The sequence below is a fragment of the Acipenser ruthenus genome, chromosome 9 (genome assembly GCF_902713425.1).
Source record: "Acipenser ruthenus chromosome 9, fAciRut3.2 maternal haplotype, whole genome shotgun sequence".
Classification (NCBI taxonomy): domain Eukaryota; kingdom Metazoa; phylum Chordata; class Actinopteri; order Acipenseriformes; family Acipenseridae; genus Acipenser; species Acipenser ruthenus.
Window position 1 is genome coordinate 54,309,534 of NC_081197.1, and position 15,015 is coordinate 54,324,548.

At 35.3% G+C, this 15,015-nt stretch overlaps 1 protein-coding gene across 8 annotated transcripts in view; it reads left to right on the plus strand.

Moving 5' to 3' along the window:
- Positions 1-15,015, plus strand: part of LOC117406002 (dachshund homolog 1-like) — a 253,072-nt gene that overhangs the window by 119,608 nt on the left and 118,449 nt on the right. For all 8 annotated transcript variants that reach the window (XM_059030265.1, XM_059030264.1, XM_059030266.1 and 5 more), the window contains one exon: positions 1,943-2,077. In XM_059030265.1, the coding sequence (XP_058886248.1) occupies positions 1,943-2,077 (135 nt within the window). The remainder of the gene's footprint in view (positions 1-1,942; positions 2,078-15,015) is intronic.

Consider the following 15,015-nt stretch of genomic DNA (forward strand, 5'->3'; position numbering starts at 1 on the left):
GGCCAAATTAGTATGTGTAATAATTAGAATTACAACACGTACTAAAGTCAAATTAGAACATGTACTAATTACACTATGTAACACAATTTTTGTTCCTGGGTAGTAAGTGTTATTTCCTAATTGCTTATGCCTCAAAAGTATAGAAAATGACTATTATTCCCCACAAACTTTGCTTTTGTGACCAGGACAGTGATATTTTGAAATTTACCTATTTCCAATGAGAAAACGGGTGAATTTGTGTCTTTTCGTTCACATAAAGTCAGAAAAAAACAACATATGAATCCAAATTAACATGTATTTATACTAAAGTAATACAAAAATGACTACAAAAGATTTAGAAGTGAGTAGTTTTTCAAGATTTACGATTATACTGTAAATCACTTTACGAATCAGCCCCCAAATGTAGTATCCCATCATGTTCTCGTTATACTGTCCTTGGTAGCGGCGTTCAAAGTCCAGTATATCCTGGTGGAAGCGCTCGCCTTGCTCCTCCGAGTACGCTCCCATGTTCTCCTTGAATTTATCAAGATGAGCATCAAGGATATGGACTTTGAGGGACATCCTACAGCCCATTGTGCCGTAGTTCTTCACCAGAGTCTCAACCAGCTCCACATAGTTTTCGGCCTTGTGATTGCCCAGGAAGCCCCGAACCACTGCGACAAAGCTGTTCCAAGCTGCTTTCTCCTTACTAGTGAGCTTCTTGGGGAATTCATTGCACTCCAGGATCTTCTTTATCTGTGGTCCTACGAAGACACCGGCTTTGACCTTTGCCTCAGACAGCTTAGGGAAGAAGTCTTGAAGGTACTTGAAGGCTGCCGACTCCTTATCTAGAGCTCTGACAAATTGTTTCATAAGGCCCAATTTGATGTGCAGTGGTGGCATCAGCACCTTCCGGGGGGTCCACCAGTGGCTCCCACTTGACATTGTTCCTCCCCACAGAGAACTCAGTCCGCTGTGGCCAGTCCCGCCTGTGGTAGTGCGCCTTGGTGTCCCTGCTGTCCCAAAGGCAAAGATAGCAGGGAAACTTGATAAAACCGCCTTGGAGACCCATCAGGAATGCCACCATTTTGAAGTCTCCTATGACCTTGATGCCATCTCAGAAAAATGCAGATATGTATCCACTTAGGCAGCTGGAACTAAACTGAACTGGTGGGCTTAAGGCCCCTGTATTTATACTACTATTTATATTACTAGAAAGTTCTAGAAGTTACTCCAAGTTTACTCAGCACTGAATCTATCTGGAATGTTCTGGAAAATAGGTAAATTTCAAAATATCACTGACCTGGTCACAAAAGCAAAGTTTGTGGGGAATAATAGCCATTTTCTATACTTTTGAGGCATAAGCAATTAGGAAATAACACTTACTACCCAGGAACAAAAAAAAAAATAATAATTTGTTACACGGTGTTATTTGAAACGTGTACTAAATAGTGCATTTTAGACCCAGATGGCCCGGATGTATTACTTTTTTTCCTTATCCTCCAACAGATTGAAAAGCACTGCCACAGTTAAAAAAAACTTACTAAGCAACTCTTAAAATACATTCTTAAACATTTGTAATACATTGCTGCCAAGAAGTAAAAAAAGTTTATTCTGCAGTTCTTGAAAAAGTAAACTTTATTTAACACATTTGGAATCATCCCATCATTCCTATAGGCTATGCCACTCACATCAGACTGATTTAATAAAACACCTATTGGATTTTAAGAGTCATTACAATTGAATTCTTATGTTCTGACCAATCCTTCCTTTGCAGTAAAACCTAAGTCGAAAGGGCTGAAACAAAATAGAAACAGGTAAAATTGTTGTTTGAAGTAGAAAACAATTAGACTCAGCATAAAAATCAATGCTTTTAAAATGAGGCATTTTTTAAAAAATCTGGTAAGTGTAGCTATACAGTAGAATGTGAAGGTGTGAAAATAATATACATCTGTTCCTACAGCTGTGCATCAGAATGGACTATCCATGAACCAGACACTTATGGGATTGTCACCAAATGTAGTGCCCGGCCCCAAGGAAGGAGATCTCGCTACCCATGACTTGGGCCATGAAGCAAAAAGAATACACCTTGAAAAAGGTAAGCTCTCTCTGACATTTGAATTTAACACCTGCCAGCATTCTGACTCTTAATTGTTCATGTGATTAAACTAGCAGCTAAACAGGTAGTGGACAGTCGTCAGAAAAGACACTTTTCGTTCAAATCAGTGAGTTTAGTTCTTCCACCTGAGAGTTTTAGATTAATATAAGTAGTTAGGGTTGGCTGTTAGAGGAAACATCCTACTGTTATAACACATTACACTGAAGCATAAAAATGTAATGATTTACCCTGTTCCATTAAGTGACATGGGGAAAACTGGACATACACTCAAGCCAGCCTCTAGATTGCTATGATTTCAACACAAAATCAAGCAAATAATACACCTTAGTATTCTCAGCTGAGTTATGTCTATGAAAAACTGACAATGAAACCTCTTTTTTGGTCATGTTTTCCCAACTGGCACGACATCAACTCCTGGAATGGTCCTGGACCTTTTTAGATTGTGGTGTGAAAGGTCTCAAGAAATAATAATTAACGCAAGTGCCACTGTAATTTCTTGGGTCTAGGTTTAAATTTACCAAAATAAATAAATAAAACCGCTTATGCGTTTATCCCATTTATTACATTTTTTTTAATTGCCCGAAAAAATCGTGTGCTTCAATTCTAACGTATTAACAGTGTACATTATATTTAACCACCCTGAAATTGACAGTTGAACTAGAGAGCCCAAAGCCCCTTTCAAGGGATTATTAATATTGTTTCCATCCATATGCCATTCCCATTATTATTTAGATACTAAATTCTTAATATGTCGCTCAGGTTGATTAGAATTCAGGGCCCTCCAAAGCGTGCACCAGAGGTCTCAGGATGTGAAAAACATTTTTATAAAATAATCCATTAATGCAGAGGAGTGCAACTAAATTAGTTAGCAATTTGCTGAGCATGAATTAATGAACAGAGCTTCTCCCAGCTCCCAGAGTTGTAATTTTCATAATAACCTCAGACCTTTATTTGGCAGGTTGTTTAGTTTTTTCGTTTGAAGGTTTTCATTAGTCTAATGAGGACTGTGCAAGGGCGAACAGTCAGCACAATTTACATGGGGAAGCTATCATAATAAATGAGGCAATTTGAATAACATGCACAGCGAGATAAGAGAGATTGTACAGCGAGATCTAGAGGTAACCAATACATTAGAACAACTAATAACTAAAGTAATCCCAATAAAAGGCTTAAGTGAAGGAAATAAAATTAATGATATATATATAGAACTGTAATGATATGATACATGATGCATTCGATTAATAAAATAAATGTGTTTCATTGTTAAAGAGAGGCCTACAATCCATGCATTGTTTATGTCAGACTTTTTAATTAGGGTCGTTCATCGGATCAGTTTGCTTAGACAAATTAGATAACATTCCAATGGTTTAATGATATTTCTCCACTTGTCTGATCTTTATGGACTCGCCAGAGCATTACATTAATTGTGTGCATTATACTTTCAATGCAGTGTGCAGTATAACAATAATTTATAGGGCAGGAATAAGCTGTCTCTTGCATCATCTGTGACTAAACATGCAAAACAGCTCTAGCTACAACACATACACTCTGGTGCTTCACTGTTCACGAGTAATGGGCAAGGCAGATCAGTTCTTTTTTTTTTTGTAGATCAAGGACAAGATAACTGCCTCACTAGGTTGACAAGTTATCTTTTACTGTGCAGTAATTTGTTTTGCTGTTACAGGGCCTGTGATGCTTGCATTACCTTTGTCAGTTTTAAATAAAGTGTTTAAATGATTTTCCAAGAAAACATTTCATTATATGTTCATTAGACTAGAAAACGCAAGCAAAGTAAATTTAAATAATAATTAAAAATAAATAAATAAATAAATAAATACATCAATGCTGACTTTTAACATGTGTCCAATCATGAAAACAGCAGGGGGCTGACAAAGACAGGATGGATTTAAAAGCCTTTTGTTGTTACACAGCTGTAAATAGTTAATGCTTTTACAGGCAAGTTTTATTTTTCTTATACAGGAAATACGTTGAGTACAACAAAACCTGACTACCATCTCTACCACTGTAGGTAGTGGGCTACAGCCTATTGGCACTTTCGTGTATTGTGTTTTACTGGTCCACTTGGGTATTCTGTTGATCTCAGACAAGAATTAGTAAAATCAGTTCTCCCTGACATTGCATCTTGTCATTTCTTTTTTATTCTGTACAATCATTGCATGTTTTTATCCCAGAACTATAACAAATCCAATATGCAGACCCATGTTGAAATGATTCCTTTATTGCAGTGATGTTTGCAGTTGTAATAACACATGCACACACACAGACACACAGACACCGACAGTATAACACAATCCTTACAAAACCGCTAGTATCAAAACAAATAGAACAGACCTACGATCTGTCAAGGGCAAGCCTCTGCAAAGGGACTCACTAGTCCTGTTTTTAAATGCAGTATGCTCGTTCTTATGAGAGTAGCTTTGTACTGATGAAAGATTCAAAGATGTACTGTCCTCTTATACACTCTATTCACTTAAATGCCCTGTGCCCTTGGGTGTGTTTGCACGTTAGTGATCTCCTGCTGGCAGTAAGGGACTCCACAAAGATCAGTTTGACGTGCACATGTACAGTTAGTACAGGGTAGAGTAGGGTAAATGGAGCAGTGGTCCATCTCTGATGGCTAATTCCTTCAGGAAAGTCAGCAGTAAAAATCAACAGCAAATTGTGTTCAGAATGGCTGATAGAGTTCTCGCTTGTGACTGTTCTGTGTAAAGCACCACAAATGTGTGCAGTCTAGTACAAGGAAGCACCTCCCAAAGGAGCATCTGGTATTACTGTAGACCTGTATGTCAAAGTCTGTTACATCTGCTCTTTGGCAGCAGTGTGGAGTAGTGGTTAGGGCTCTGGACTCTTGACCGGAGGGTTGTGGGTTCAATCCCCAGTGGGGGACACTGCTGTTGTACCCTTGAGCAAGGTACTTTACCTAGATTGCTCCAGTAAAAACCCAACTGTAAAAATGGGTAATTGTATGTAAAATAATGTGATATCTGTATAATGTGAAATAATGTATAATGTGATATCTTGTAACAATTGTAAGTCGCCCTGGATAAGGGCGTCTGCTAAGAAATAACTAATAATAATAATAATAATTGTGACTGACTTGTGTGGCATTTGCCTAAAATGTATCTGACATCTTAAGCAGAGTTTTAAGTGATGCTCAATGAGCCAACGTGAACATTACAGTATACGTGTGTAGGCAGTATTGCTTGCAGAATAAATGCTGATGCATGTACATTTTTATATTTGTCAGTACAAGGGGAAAGTCAATTGTTAAAATGGTTATGAATTTAATTTCCAAGAATGTTTTGCTCCAAGGCTGTTTTGCTTTATTACTATACAAAGAGCATGTAGATAAATCGCTTGAAGACACACACTTTATAAACACGTGAGCAACGTTATTCAAAATGGGTTTTCAGATGAATTACAGGTGGTGCTGAAAAAATGTTCTAAATATTTCAGAAATCCCTTTTGTGGTATGGTGGATTTCTTAATATAAGTGCTGTTTCATAAAATTTATATAATGACAGAATTGACAGATTACATGAACTAGACAAGTTAATTATTAGTGTTTTGTTTTTTTTGTTTGTTTTTTAACTTCTGGTGTAAGCAACTCATATATGAATTGTTAATGTCAGTAGTTAATATTAGCATCTATAATGTCACGAAGACTGTAAGTATGTTTTAACTGCAAAATGTTATTGGAGCTATTTCCAATCGGGCTCAGTCCTTGTCCTACAAAGTACTCATATGAATGATTAAGTGTTGGCGCAGCAATACCACTTGCCAGCTGGTCAGTCACTAAAAAATGGAATCACATATGATTCATATAATGTAGTATTAAATGGTACATATCTTACATATACCAAATCCTTCTAGAGTCTGAATATACTAATACATACAAAATCTGATCTATAATTGGAAAAAAAGACTTGATTGTGTATTAGGTCTAGAAGTAATATTATATTTAAAGATGTTGCTTCTACTTAAACAGACCTAGTGTATGTATTTCAGTTTCGATATAACCCTCTTTTCAAACTCATTCATATATTCATGTGAAGCTATTTATACACACAGTGTTTGATCTACTCTAAGCTGACAAATCAACAGTTTTCATATAAAATCCTGTCATAGTCACATCATAAACAAATATGACACGTCTGACTGGCTTTGAACTTGCTCTTTGTGCTGATGGCATTCTTTCACTTTAACAATGGCATTGGGTTTTATTTTCATTGCAGTTGTGTTACACTGTAACGCACTTCGTTCCTTAAAAGCCGGAAGTCTGCACAGAAGTGCGCAGTTAACCAAAAACAGAGTGTGACTTTAAAAGACACTTGGTGCCATGAGATCACTTTTTTTATATGTTTGGTAGATGGAAAGCCTTTAAGTAGCTTGTAGATACACTTAGCTTAGTGTTCTTATTTTTATTTTTGACATGCTCTGAGGAAGAACATTGAGCTTTGTGGAACAAAACTGAAGGAGCTCTGCGATCAGATATATCAGGAAGTTATTTTGTTTCAACAAGGTATTTTGAGAAACACAATAACACGCTTAAGAAGGAACTGTATATTGTGTCTGCTATGATTAAATCATACCCATGTGCATAATTAATCTGTAATATTTACAAATAACACATATTTAGCAATATTTTTATAACATCACTGTTACATTTCCCAGCACAAAATGCAACATTTTCTGAACATCAAATAGTATATGATGGGTTTGTGAAGTGAATCAATGTTTTTTTTTTTTTTTTTTGTATAATTTATTTTTTTATGTCTGACGTTGGAAGGTTAACAACTGTATTAGATTGGATTATTAAAAAAAAACAAAAAAAACATTAAAAGTTGACATTCAGTCCTTTACTGTTGATCACTGATATGATACATGCTGTAGTACAAATATATATTTTTTTGTTGTGGCAACCTATCCATCTACCCACAACTGTGACTTCTAAAGGACCACCTGCTGACCACAGTAAAGTTTTATTTACTGCTACTAATAACAGAGTATTGTTTCTAGAGGGATCAGTCTTTAAGTTCACCTGTTTGTAATGTTGAAATGTTAAACACAGGTGTGTCAGTTTCCAGTGTGCTCTGTATATTATTTATTAGTAAGAATACTGTGTCTCCTTTCAAACTTGAAGCTCTTACAATGCTGAGTTACTGACTTTGATCTAATGAAACTCAGGCTCAGTCACCATAGGACACAGAAAAAGCGGAGGTTATGGCAGTTCAAGTTGTGTGTGATCAAACAACTAGGAAAATGTTGTGTTGGAATAAAAAGGTAAGACAAAAATAATGCAATGTGGGATCAATCAAATACAGAAATCCATGTCACAAATCTTGCTGATGCAGAAAAGATGCTCTTCCTTTAGGACAATGAGTTCATTTGGAAATGCGTTCTTCGAGAACGATCCACTGCGTGACACCAGGAGCTGCTAATCATATTTTGCGAAAGAATGCTTTTAAAAATGTTGAAAAGAGAGTGCTTTTTTAATCTTTAAAATGCCTTAAATGCGACAGAATGTTTTCTTCTGCCAAGTTGTAAGGATCAGACAGAGAATGAATTTGCTGTGGTCAGCTAAGTGTATCTACTGAGCAGAAAAGTGAATTTAATAATGTATTATTGTTCTTCAGTGAAGGTGAAATGTTCCACTACTGGTGATGTATCATAAAGTATTTGCCTTCTGTATGTGTTTAATGTTTATTAAAATAACATGCAAATATAAGTGTTTTATTTATTCATTTTAATTCTTTTTTATCCTGCTAAGAAGCAACACTTTTTTTACAGAAATAAAATCATGAAATGCAGTTTTACTTGCCATTGTTTCTGAGCTATTTCATATTCTGATAATCCTATGCTGTATTATCTTAGCATACCACTGTAATTGGAATTAGACAGTAAATTGTGTATTTGTTGATAGCTGGTTTGTCATAAAGTGTACAATTTTGTGTAATATTGAAATAGGTTAAATTTAGATGTACACCCCATTTCCATGAAAATACCATGCACACCATGCTGTGTTTTATTTAATGTATTCAGCATACAGAACATACTAATTAAACATGCTTGGTTTGATAGGGATAATGTTTCCCGTTTCTAGTGTAAAGGTTAAACAAAGTGACTTAGATCCTGCAGAACTTTGTAAACCAAGATTTCAATCTTCTCTTTACTGGGCGAACATAACAGGATTGCGGTGTGAAACAGATGCCAAATGATTTATTCATTTACTAGCCATTTAGTCATACTGTACCAACGGCAAGGGACCTTGGTATTTCCTTTATTTCCTTAGAAACATCCGAATTTGAATTAAACACTTGAAAACAAAATATGACTATTGGGGGCATGACCTTGGCAATGCTACATAAAAGCCCTGGCAGACTGGAACATATAATTTGTAATGGGTTTTTAATTGAACGGAAGAAGTTAGCTGTGCAGAAGTTGTGCAGAAAAAGTTGTACTGTAGGTTTGTACGCATTGAAAGCATGACGTCTTTTGTCATTTTTCATTTGCAATCTGCAGTTATTTGCAGGGCCCACAGACAGAACACGTTATTGTGTTGATACGGTGTATACAGGAAATTGCAGTTTGTTCCTTGGAGAGTGTTGGCATGCTGTCATTGTGCTCAATCCCCTTCTTCAGAAGCAAATTATCATCTTGGTGAAATGAGAAAGACAACACAAATATGCAGTGAAATGTGTAACTTTGAACTGATTTTTCAAATAATTCTCAAAGGCATCTGGTTACAAATCTATTGTCCTTTATGTGACCAAAGAGTGAGTAACAGCTACAGTGATTGATGAACAAGTGAATAGCAATACTGCATTTGAATGTAGAAAAGCGTCAGGCTTTGAAAGTGAGTAGGGCTTTACAGTTCTAGTTCATAAAGGAAATGTAAATGTTAATAATGCATCAGTATTAATACCCTACAGTGATGTCCTAACAAAGGAATACATGTTGTTTCATCATAGATTTTTGCTACAGGTGAATTAACCCTAAAAAAGAAACTAGCCCACTAAGTGCAAAACCATAACACTTATGAAGGCATTCAACAAAACATTTGGTCAGCTGATAACCCAGTCCACTTATTTTTTTAGCTGGAGAACAGGATTATCAGTAAATACAAATGTATGGAATAGACAAATTAGGATGACTGTGTGTTTTGATTAATGTTTGATGCCATGTTAAAGTAACCAATAAAATAGATGTGTTTTTTTTATTTACGTTTATTTACTTGTCAAATCCAGTATGGGTCTTGTAATACCTGCAAGACAGGACGATTTGTTAGTTGATTTCGTAATGTTTACAGCAAGTTATATCTATATAGAGCCCCTTATATCTAAAAATATACAAATTACAAGGCTGACAGATATCATATCTAATTGACTTTTGTCAATGTGCTGTTTCTGCAAACATGTTTAATTGTAACACTAAAACATGACCTTAAAGCAGGGTTTGTGGGGCCATGGTGTTTATGTAACAAGTTAAGTAAATGTATTAATAGAGCCGCATTTCATGTTTTTAATTTTTTTTTTTGTTGAGGTACTAATAAGGCCCACAGAATGCAATAATGACGTCCTGGTTGCACAAAGTTGAAAGGAGATACTATCATGAAGAATGTCATTTTAAGTATAAATTATACTTGCACAGCTATATCACAATATAAAGATCAGTATCTACTGTACATGTCTCTGTCAGCTGATTGAACAGCAGGTACTGTTGCTGCCGATATATAGCACAATTTCACTTCCAATCGTTGTGCATGTCTTCTGTTGTGAAGTGCTGGATTTGAGGCTGCCAAAAACATCACAACAACTCAAGAAAATAAAAATATTGTCAACAACTCAAAACCTGCATTTAAAGCTATAGGTATTGTTAAACTAACCCACCAGGATCCATAACATTTTGAAGCACAATGTATCCAATTGCGCTGACAATACAAAGAACCCTTCAGAAAAGCCTATTATCAAACCACTCTGGATAAGTACAGAAGAAAAGTACCTGTACAAGCCAGTAGGGAATGGAAAATAAGACAGTAGATGAAACACAATCTGTGTGTGCCAGAAAAACAAAGAGATTAGCTGACATTACTACAATTTTCAGGGATACAATGTGTACTGTGTGCAATCATTTATGATGTATAGTAGGAATAAAAATAAACTTTACCAGTGTCTTTATACGTTGCTACTCAATAAATGGGTGGAATAGGAAACAATATCTTGCCAAGATTTAAGCAGCACATGGCTGTTAAAGTGCTGGGAAATCATTTGAATAGTCAAACTGACCATAATGACGAAAATGACAACTTCAGTAATGTGTGATAAAATGGAGGGGTACCTGCTTGGATGGAGTAACAAAAAATTATCTATATGTTAAAAATAAAATGTGACTGCTTTTTTAGCTGCTTCAATTAAATACAAAGTAGTTTTCAGAAAGAGAAACCAACATGTGATCCCAAGCCAAATACTCACTCACATTTTGAGCAATGTTGTCTGCTGTCTTTTTCAGCACTATATTCCCTCCAGACTTTCTGCTAGAACAAGACTAACAGTAAAGAATGGTTTTGTCTTGCTCATTGGAACAGGAATTATCATGTGTGTTTTTAAACTGTAGGTACTTCTTCCTTGAGCAACTGTTCTATAGCATGTCATTGGAGATCAATACAGTATGCTGTACAGTATGTGAAAGATGGTTTCTTGCCCCAATTAAGGCTATCTGTTTTTGGTTGTGTTTAAGCTGTCTCTGCAGTGTTAAAAGGAAATCCCTTTTTGTTCGTTTAGACCCTTTGCACATATTGTTTTAATGCATTCATGCATTAAACAAGACTCCAACTGGTGTGACATTAGTTATAACTTCTGAAAACATTTTGTATCTCTGAAATCTATTGTTGCATAACTTAATAATTTTGCAAAATATACTACAGTATAAATCATCTTTGAAAAAAAAATATTTGGACTAATGTCTATTGGAGCTTAAGTCGACGTTGTTTATTTTTTGTCAGATATAAAACAGATAGAACAAGCATTATGTGAAGAAATTATTTTTTTCCCGAGGCATCTTAGCAGAGCATATGAACATCGTTCTTAAATTCATATTGATATGAGTTATATTTTTATGAAATGTATAGAGATCTTGCGTGACAGTTAAATAAACCCATTTATTTTCAGACCCTGAAATAATCATTATGCTTTTAGAAGACTTGATTCCAGGGTGTCTAGAGAATCTACAGTATGCACCCTGCATCTTGTTTATACAGTATTTATATAGTGATGGTTTTCCATCAAGTCCCATGTATTCTGGGCATCTTTACTTAGTGGTGATAGCCTTGTGACATTTTAGTAACACTGCTTAATATTTATTGGAGAATCACGATCCAGCAATTGTGCAATTCAAATTGGAACCTTTTTAAATTCTATTTGGATACAAAGCTCTGATGATCGTTCAGACATGTAGTGTACTCTGTGAGTAATTTCTGATTAAAAAAACATTTGCATTCCAACCCCTTCTTTTTGTATTTTTCCTTTTATACTGTTTAACTGCAAATCCTTTCAATATAAGTGAAAGCCCCCAAAAGAAAACTCCTTAGAAGAGTATTTCATTTCTCCTTGCTTAAAACAGTCAGTCTGCCTGTATTCCAGTCACCTTGACTTTGCAGCAGCAGAGAGAATATGTTGCTTATCCTCCCTAACCCCTGCCTGTCAATTAGGTGTTTAAAAATTAATCTCTTTAACTGGAGATACCACGGCAGCTTTCTTCTTTCTGTAAATGGAGTGTTATTAATTCAAGCACTGCAAAGCTAATGTTATGAATAATGTTATCAAAACAGATTTCCACACGTTTAACACATACTCTGGTTAAACCCTTAAGTATTTTTGTGAACCAAAAGAGGATGGATTGGCCTCCATTGCTAGAAGCTAGATAGAAGAACGTGTTTTGTAGCTCCAGATTTAAATTTAAAACTGTATTCATTCTCCATCTCTAAAACCCTTGACCCATGTCAACCTCAAGACTAGCCTATTGCAAGTGCTGCTGGTACTGATAATTGAAGATCTCTATTTAACTGGGGACATTGATTTTTTTTTTTATGACTTGTTAATTAGTGCTGTTGGAGCGAACAGCATTTGAAAATATTACGGGTCTGAATTGTAGGCTAAGACTAGAAGACGCAATTTATCGAAACTGTCTTTGCCTGTCTCATCCTCTCACTTTCTCCAGAGAAAGAAAGTGCATGATGGCAGGTTGTGTTTCTAGGACCTGGCAATCTAAACAGTCAAACAAGAAAGAGTGGAAAGGATCCTGAGGCGTCTTTATTTTATGACCAGCATTACTGAATAATAAAATACTGATACAGAAGCCTTTAGCTGTGCATCATTGCATCTGATTATATGGCCCTTAGTAATACTTAATGATACTGGCCCTTCTTCACATTCCCCAAGTAGGGATAAGGAAACATGGCATTGGACATCGTATTGTTACATTTCAGCATAGATGCAATTTTGCAGTGTGAGTTCACATTTATTGATGTTTTTTTAACAAGCTTCACCTTACATTAAAAAAAAAAAAAAAAAAAAAAAAAATGTAATAAGTCCAGAGAACTATTCTGTCAAAGCTTTACTTTGTGAAATATATAGTTTTCTTTCATTGTCGGTAGGCCTTCTAAGACAGTACCACTGTACACTGTACTAAAAAGGGGTCAGAATCCATTAACTCAATGAATCACACAATCATGTCATGTTACATTTACTCAGTAACCCCGTGACCCTAGAATGATGCATTGTTTTTAGGGTTAAAAACTCTATATTAATCTATTTTTTGACTGGTATGTTGTGTCTTTTTACTTTTTATGATAACCCTGTAGCTGTAACCTCTGTAAAAAAATATATTACACATTTAAGCATTATATCTTGTTTTTTTTTTAAATAAGTGACTAAATGGTAAATTCATTACAAACGAGTAATGAATAATAATGATGAGTAGGACAGCTGGCTCTTTGAGCTAATATATATATATATATATATATATATATATATATATATATATATATATATATATATATATATATATATATCCTCACAGTTAGCCTAGTGTGTCTCTTTTGGAATGGAAGAATTGCTTCGAATCAGTTGCAGGGCTTAATGACTTCTGACTGCTGAGAAATGTTAATTTAAGCCAAACCAAATGTTCCTCAGCTGCAAATATTTGGTGGTGTTCACTGGAAGTGGCAAAATGTAAGAGGGCCTGGTGGCAAAGACTCTATCCTGACCAGGCTCACATTCTAATTGCTTTAGATATTAGCTGATGAACAATACAGAAGAAAAGAACTGTGTGACAAAAAGATAATCGACTAAAATGATGAGAGAGAGACATCTGAAATTGTATTGGGTAACAGCATATTGTAAGCAGAGAAAATTAATCAAATTATTTACACACTACTCCCCATCAAGTACAGCTGAAATTCTGTACAATGTTTGTGTTAGAGGTTATTGCATATGAATAAAAACATGTAGCCTTTTTTTTAACCTTTTGTGCAGAATGGTACATACATACTCATGCATGTCATAAACATTGTTTTTTGTAAACAAATCTATAACATAAAGAAACTGATCAAATAAATACCCCCTATAAGTATATAATATTCACAAATAATGTTATGCAGCAAAGATAAACATATGGCATATGCAGAACACATATTACAACATTCTTTCGTTTCACATTTACAAATCCCAATAGAAAACAATTCACTAACAAGCTTTACATTTCTACCAAGGGTAGCAACCTTTTGTGGAACTAGAATGGGCAATACTGACAGTGTTGCAGAAAGTCATTACTGTCTAAATTAACTGTCATGGATTTTTTTTTCTCTTTTCTCTCACAACAGTAAATTCAATCAGATGTGCTAGCAGAATAACTCAGGTAGTGCTGTGGGTTTGTTTTGTTTTTTACGTTACAGGTCTTAGGGAGACTAATGGGATTTTATGCCGTCGTCTTCATTTAGATCACAACCAGTAACACAAGCCTTACAGCTTTTTTGAGGGTTAATGGAATTCTTTCAGCATTTTTGACATCACAGTGACAAAAAATGCTGACTTAAAGCAAATAAACAGCCCGACCCTTCTCATGCAATAAATATGACAGAGGCAGTAAAAAAGCAATATTTTGTCCTTGAAATGTTAAGAAATATCGATATTCTGTCCACTAAAATGACAGCCTGTCTAGAGGTGCAGTGCTTCCTGATGTCTTCCACCCTGCCATGTAACCCCTTTAGTTTCTGATTAACATACAGTGTAATAGCTAAAAGTGTCTTTATTTGGTTAAAGTGCATTGCCCGTTTTGTGTGCACCTATTTCACCTTCAAAAGAAATGTTTTACTGGTATGAGTGGGATTATCTCTAAATGTATCTTCATACATGATAGCAATTGATAACAAAAGGTACTTCACAAACATAGTGTTACATATTAACTTTTTTTATTTATGGATATCAGTGAAATATGAAACGCCAGCAAGACAAATGAACCTGGATTCCACTGTATTACATTGGAAAGCTATTAGTGGTTAAGAATAGCCATCAGCAGTAAATATGCAATGCTTGTTCTTTTTATCTGTACATTGGTGAAACACTTCATATAAGAAAAAGTTTGATGGTAAATCTGGATTGGCTTCATAGAGTATACTACGACTGTATATAAAGTGTCAGGATAGGGTGTCACCTCCTCTCGTTTGTAAACTTTCTTATGTTCTTATGTATGTTTCTGTGAGCTATCATTGCTGGTAGTGTCACGTGAACTGTTCAGTGTGTTGTTATGTAAATAAATCCTGTTCGACTTTAACCACCATCTTGATACCCTGCCTGTGACTCAGCAGCGAATGCATGCACCTACACGGCAGATGGCTACCC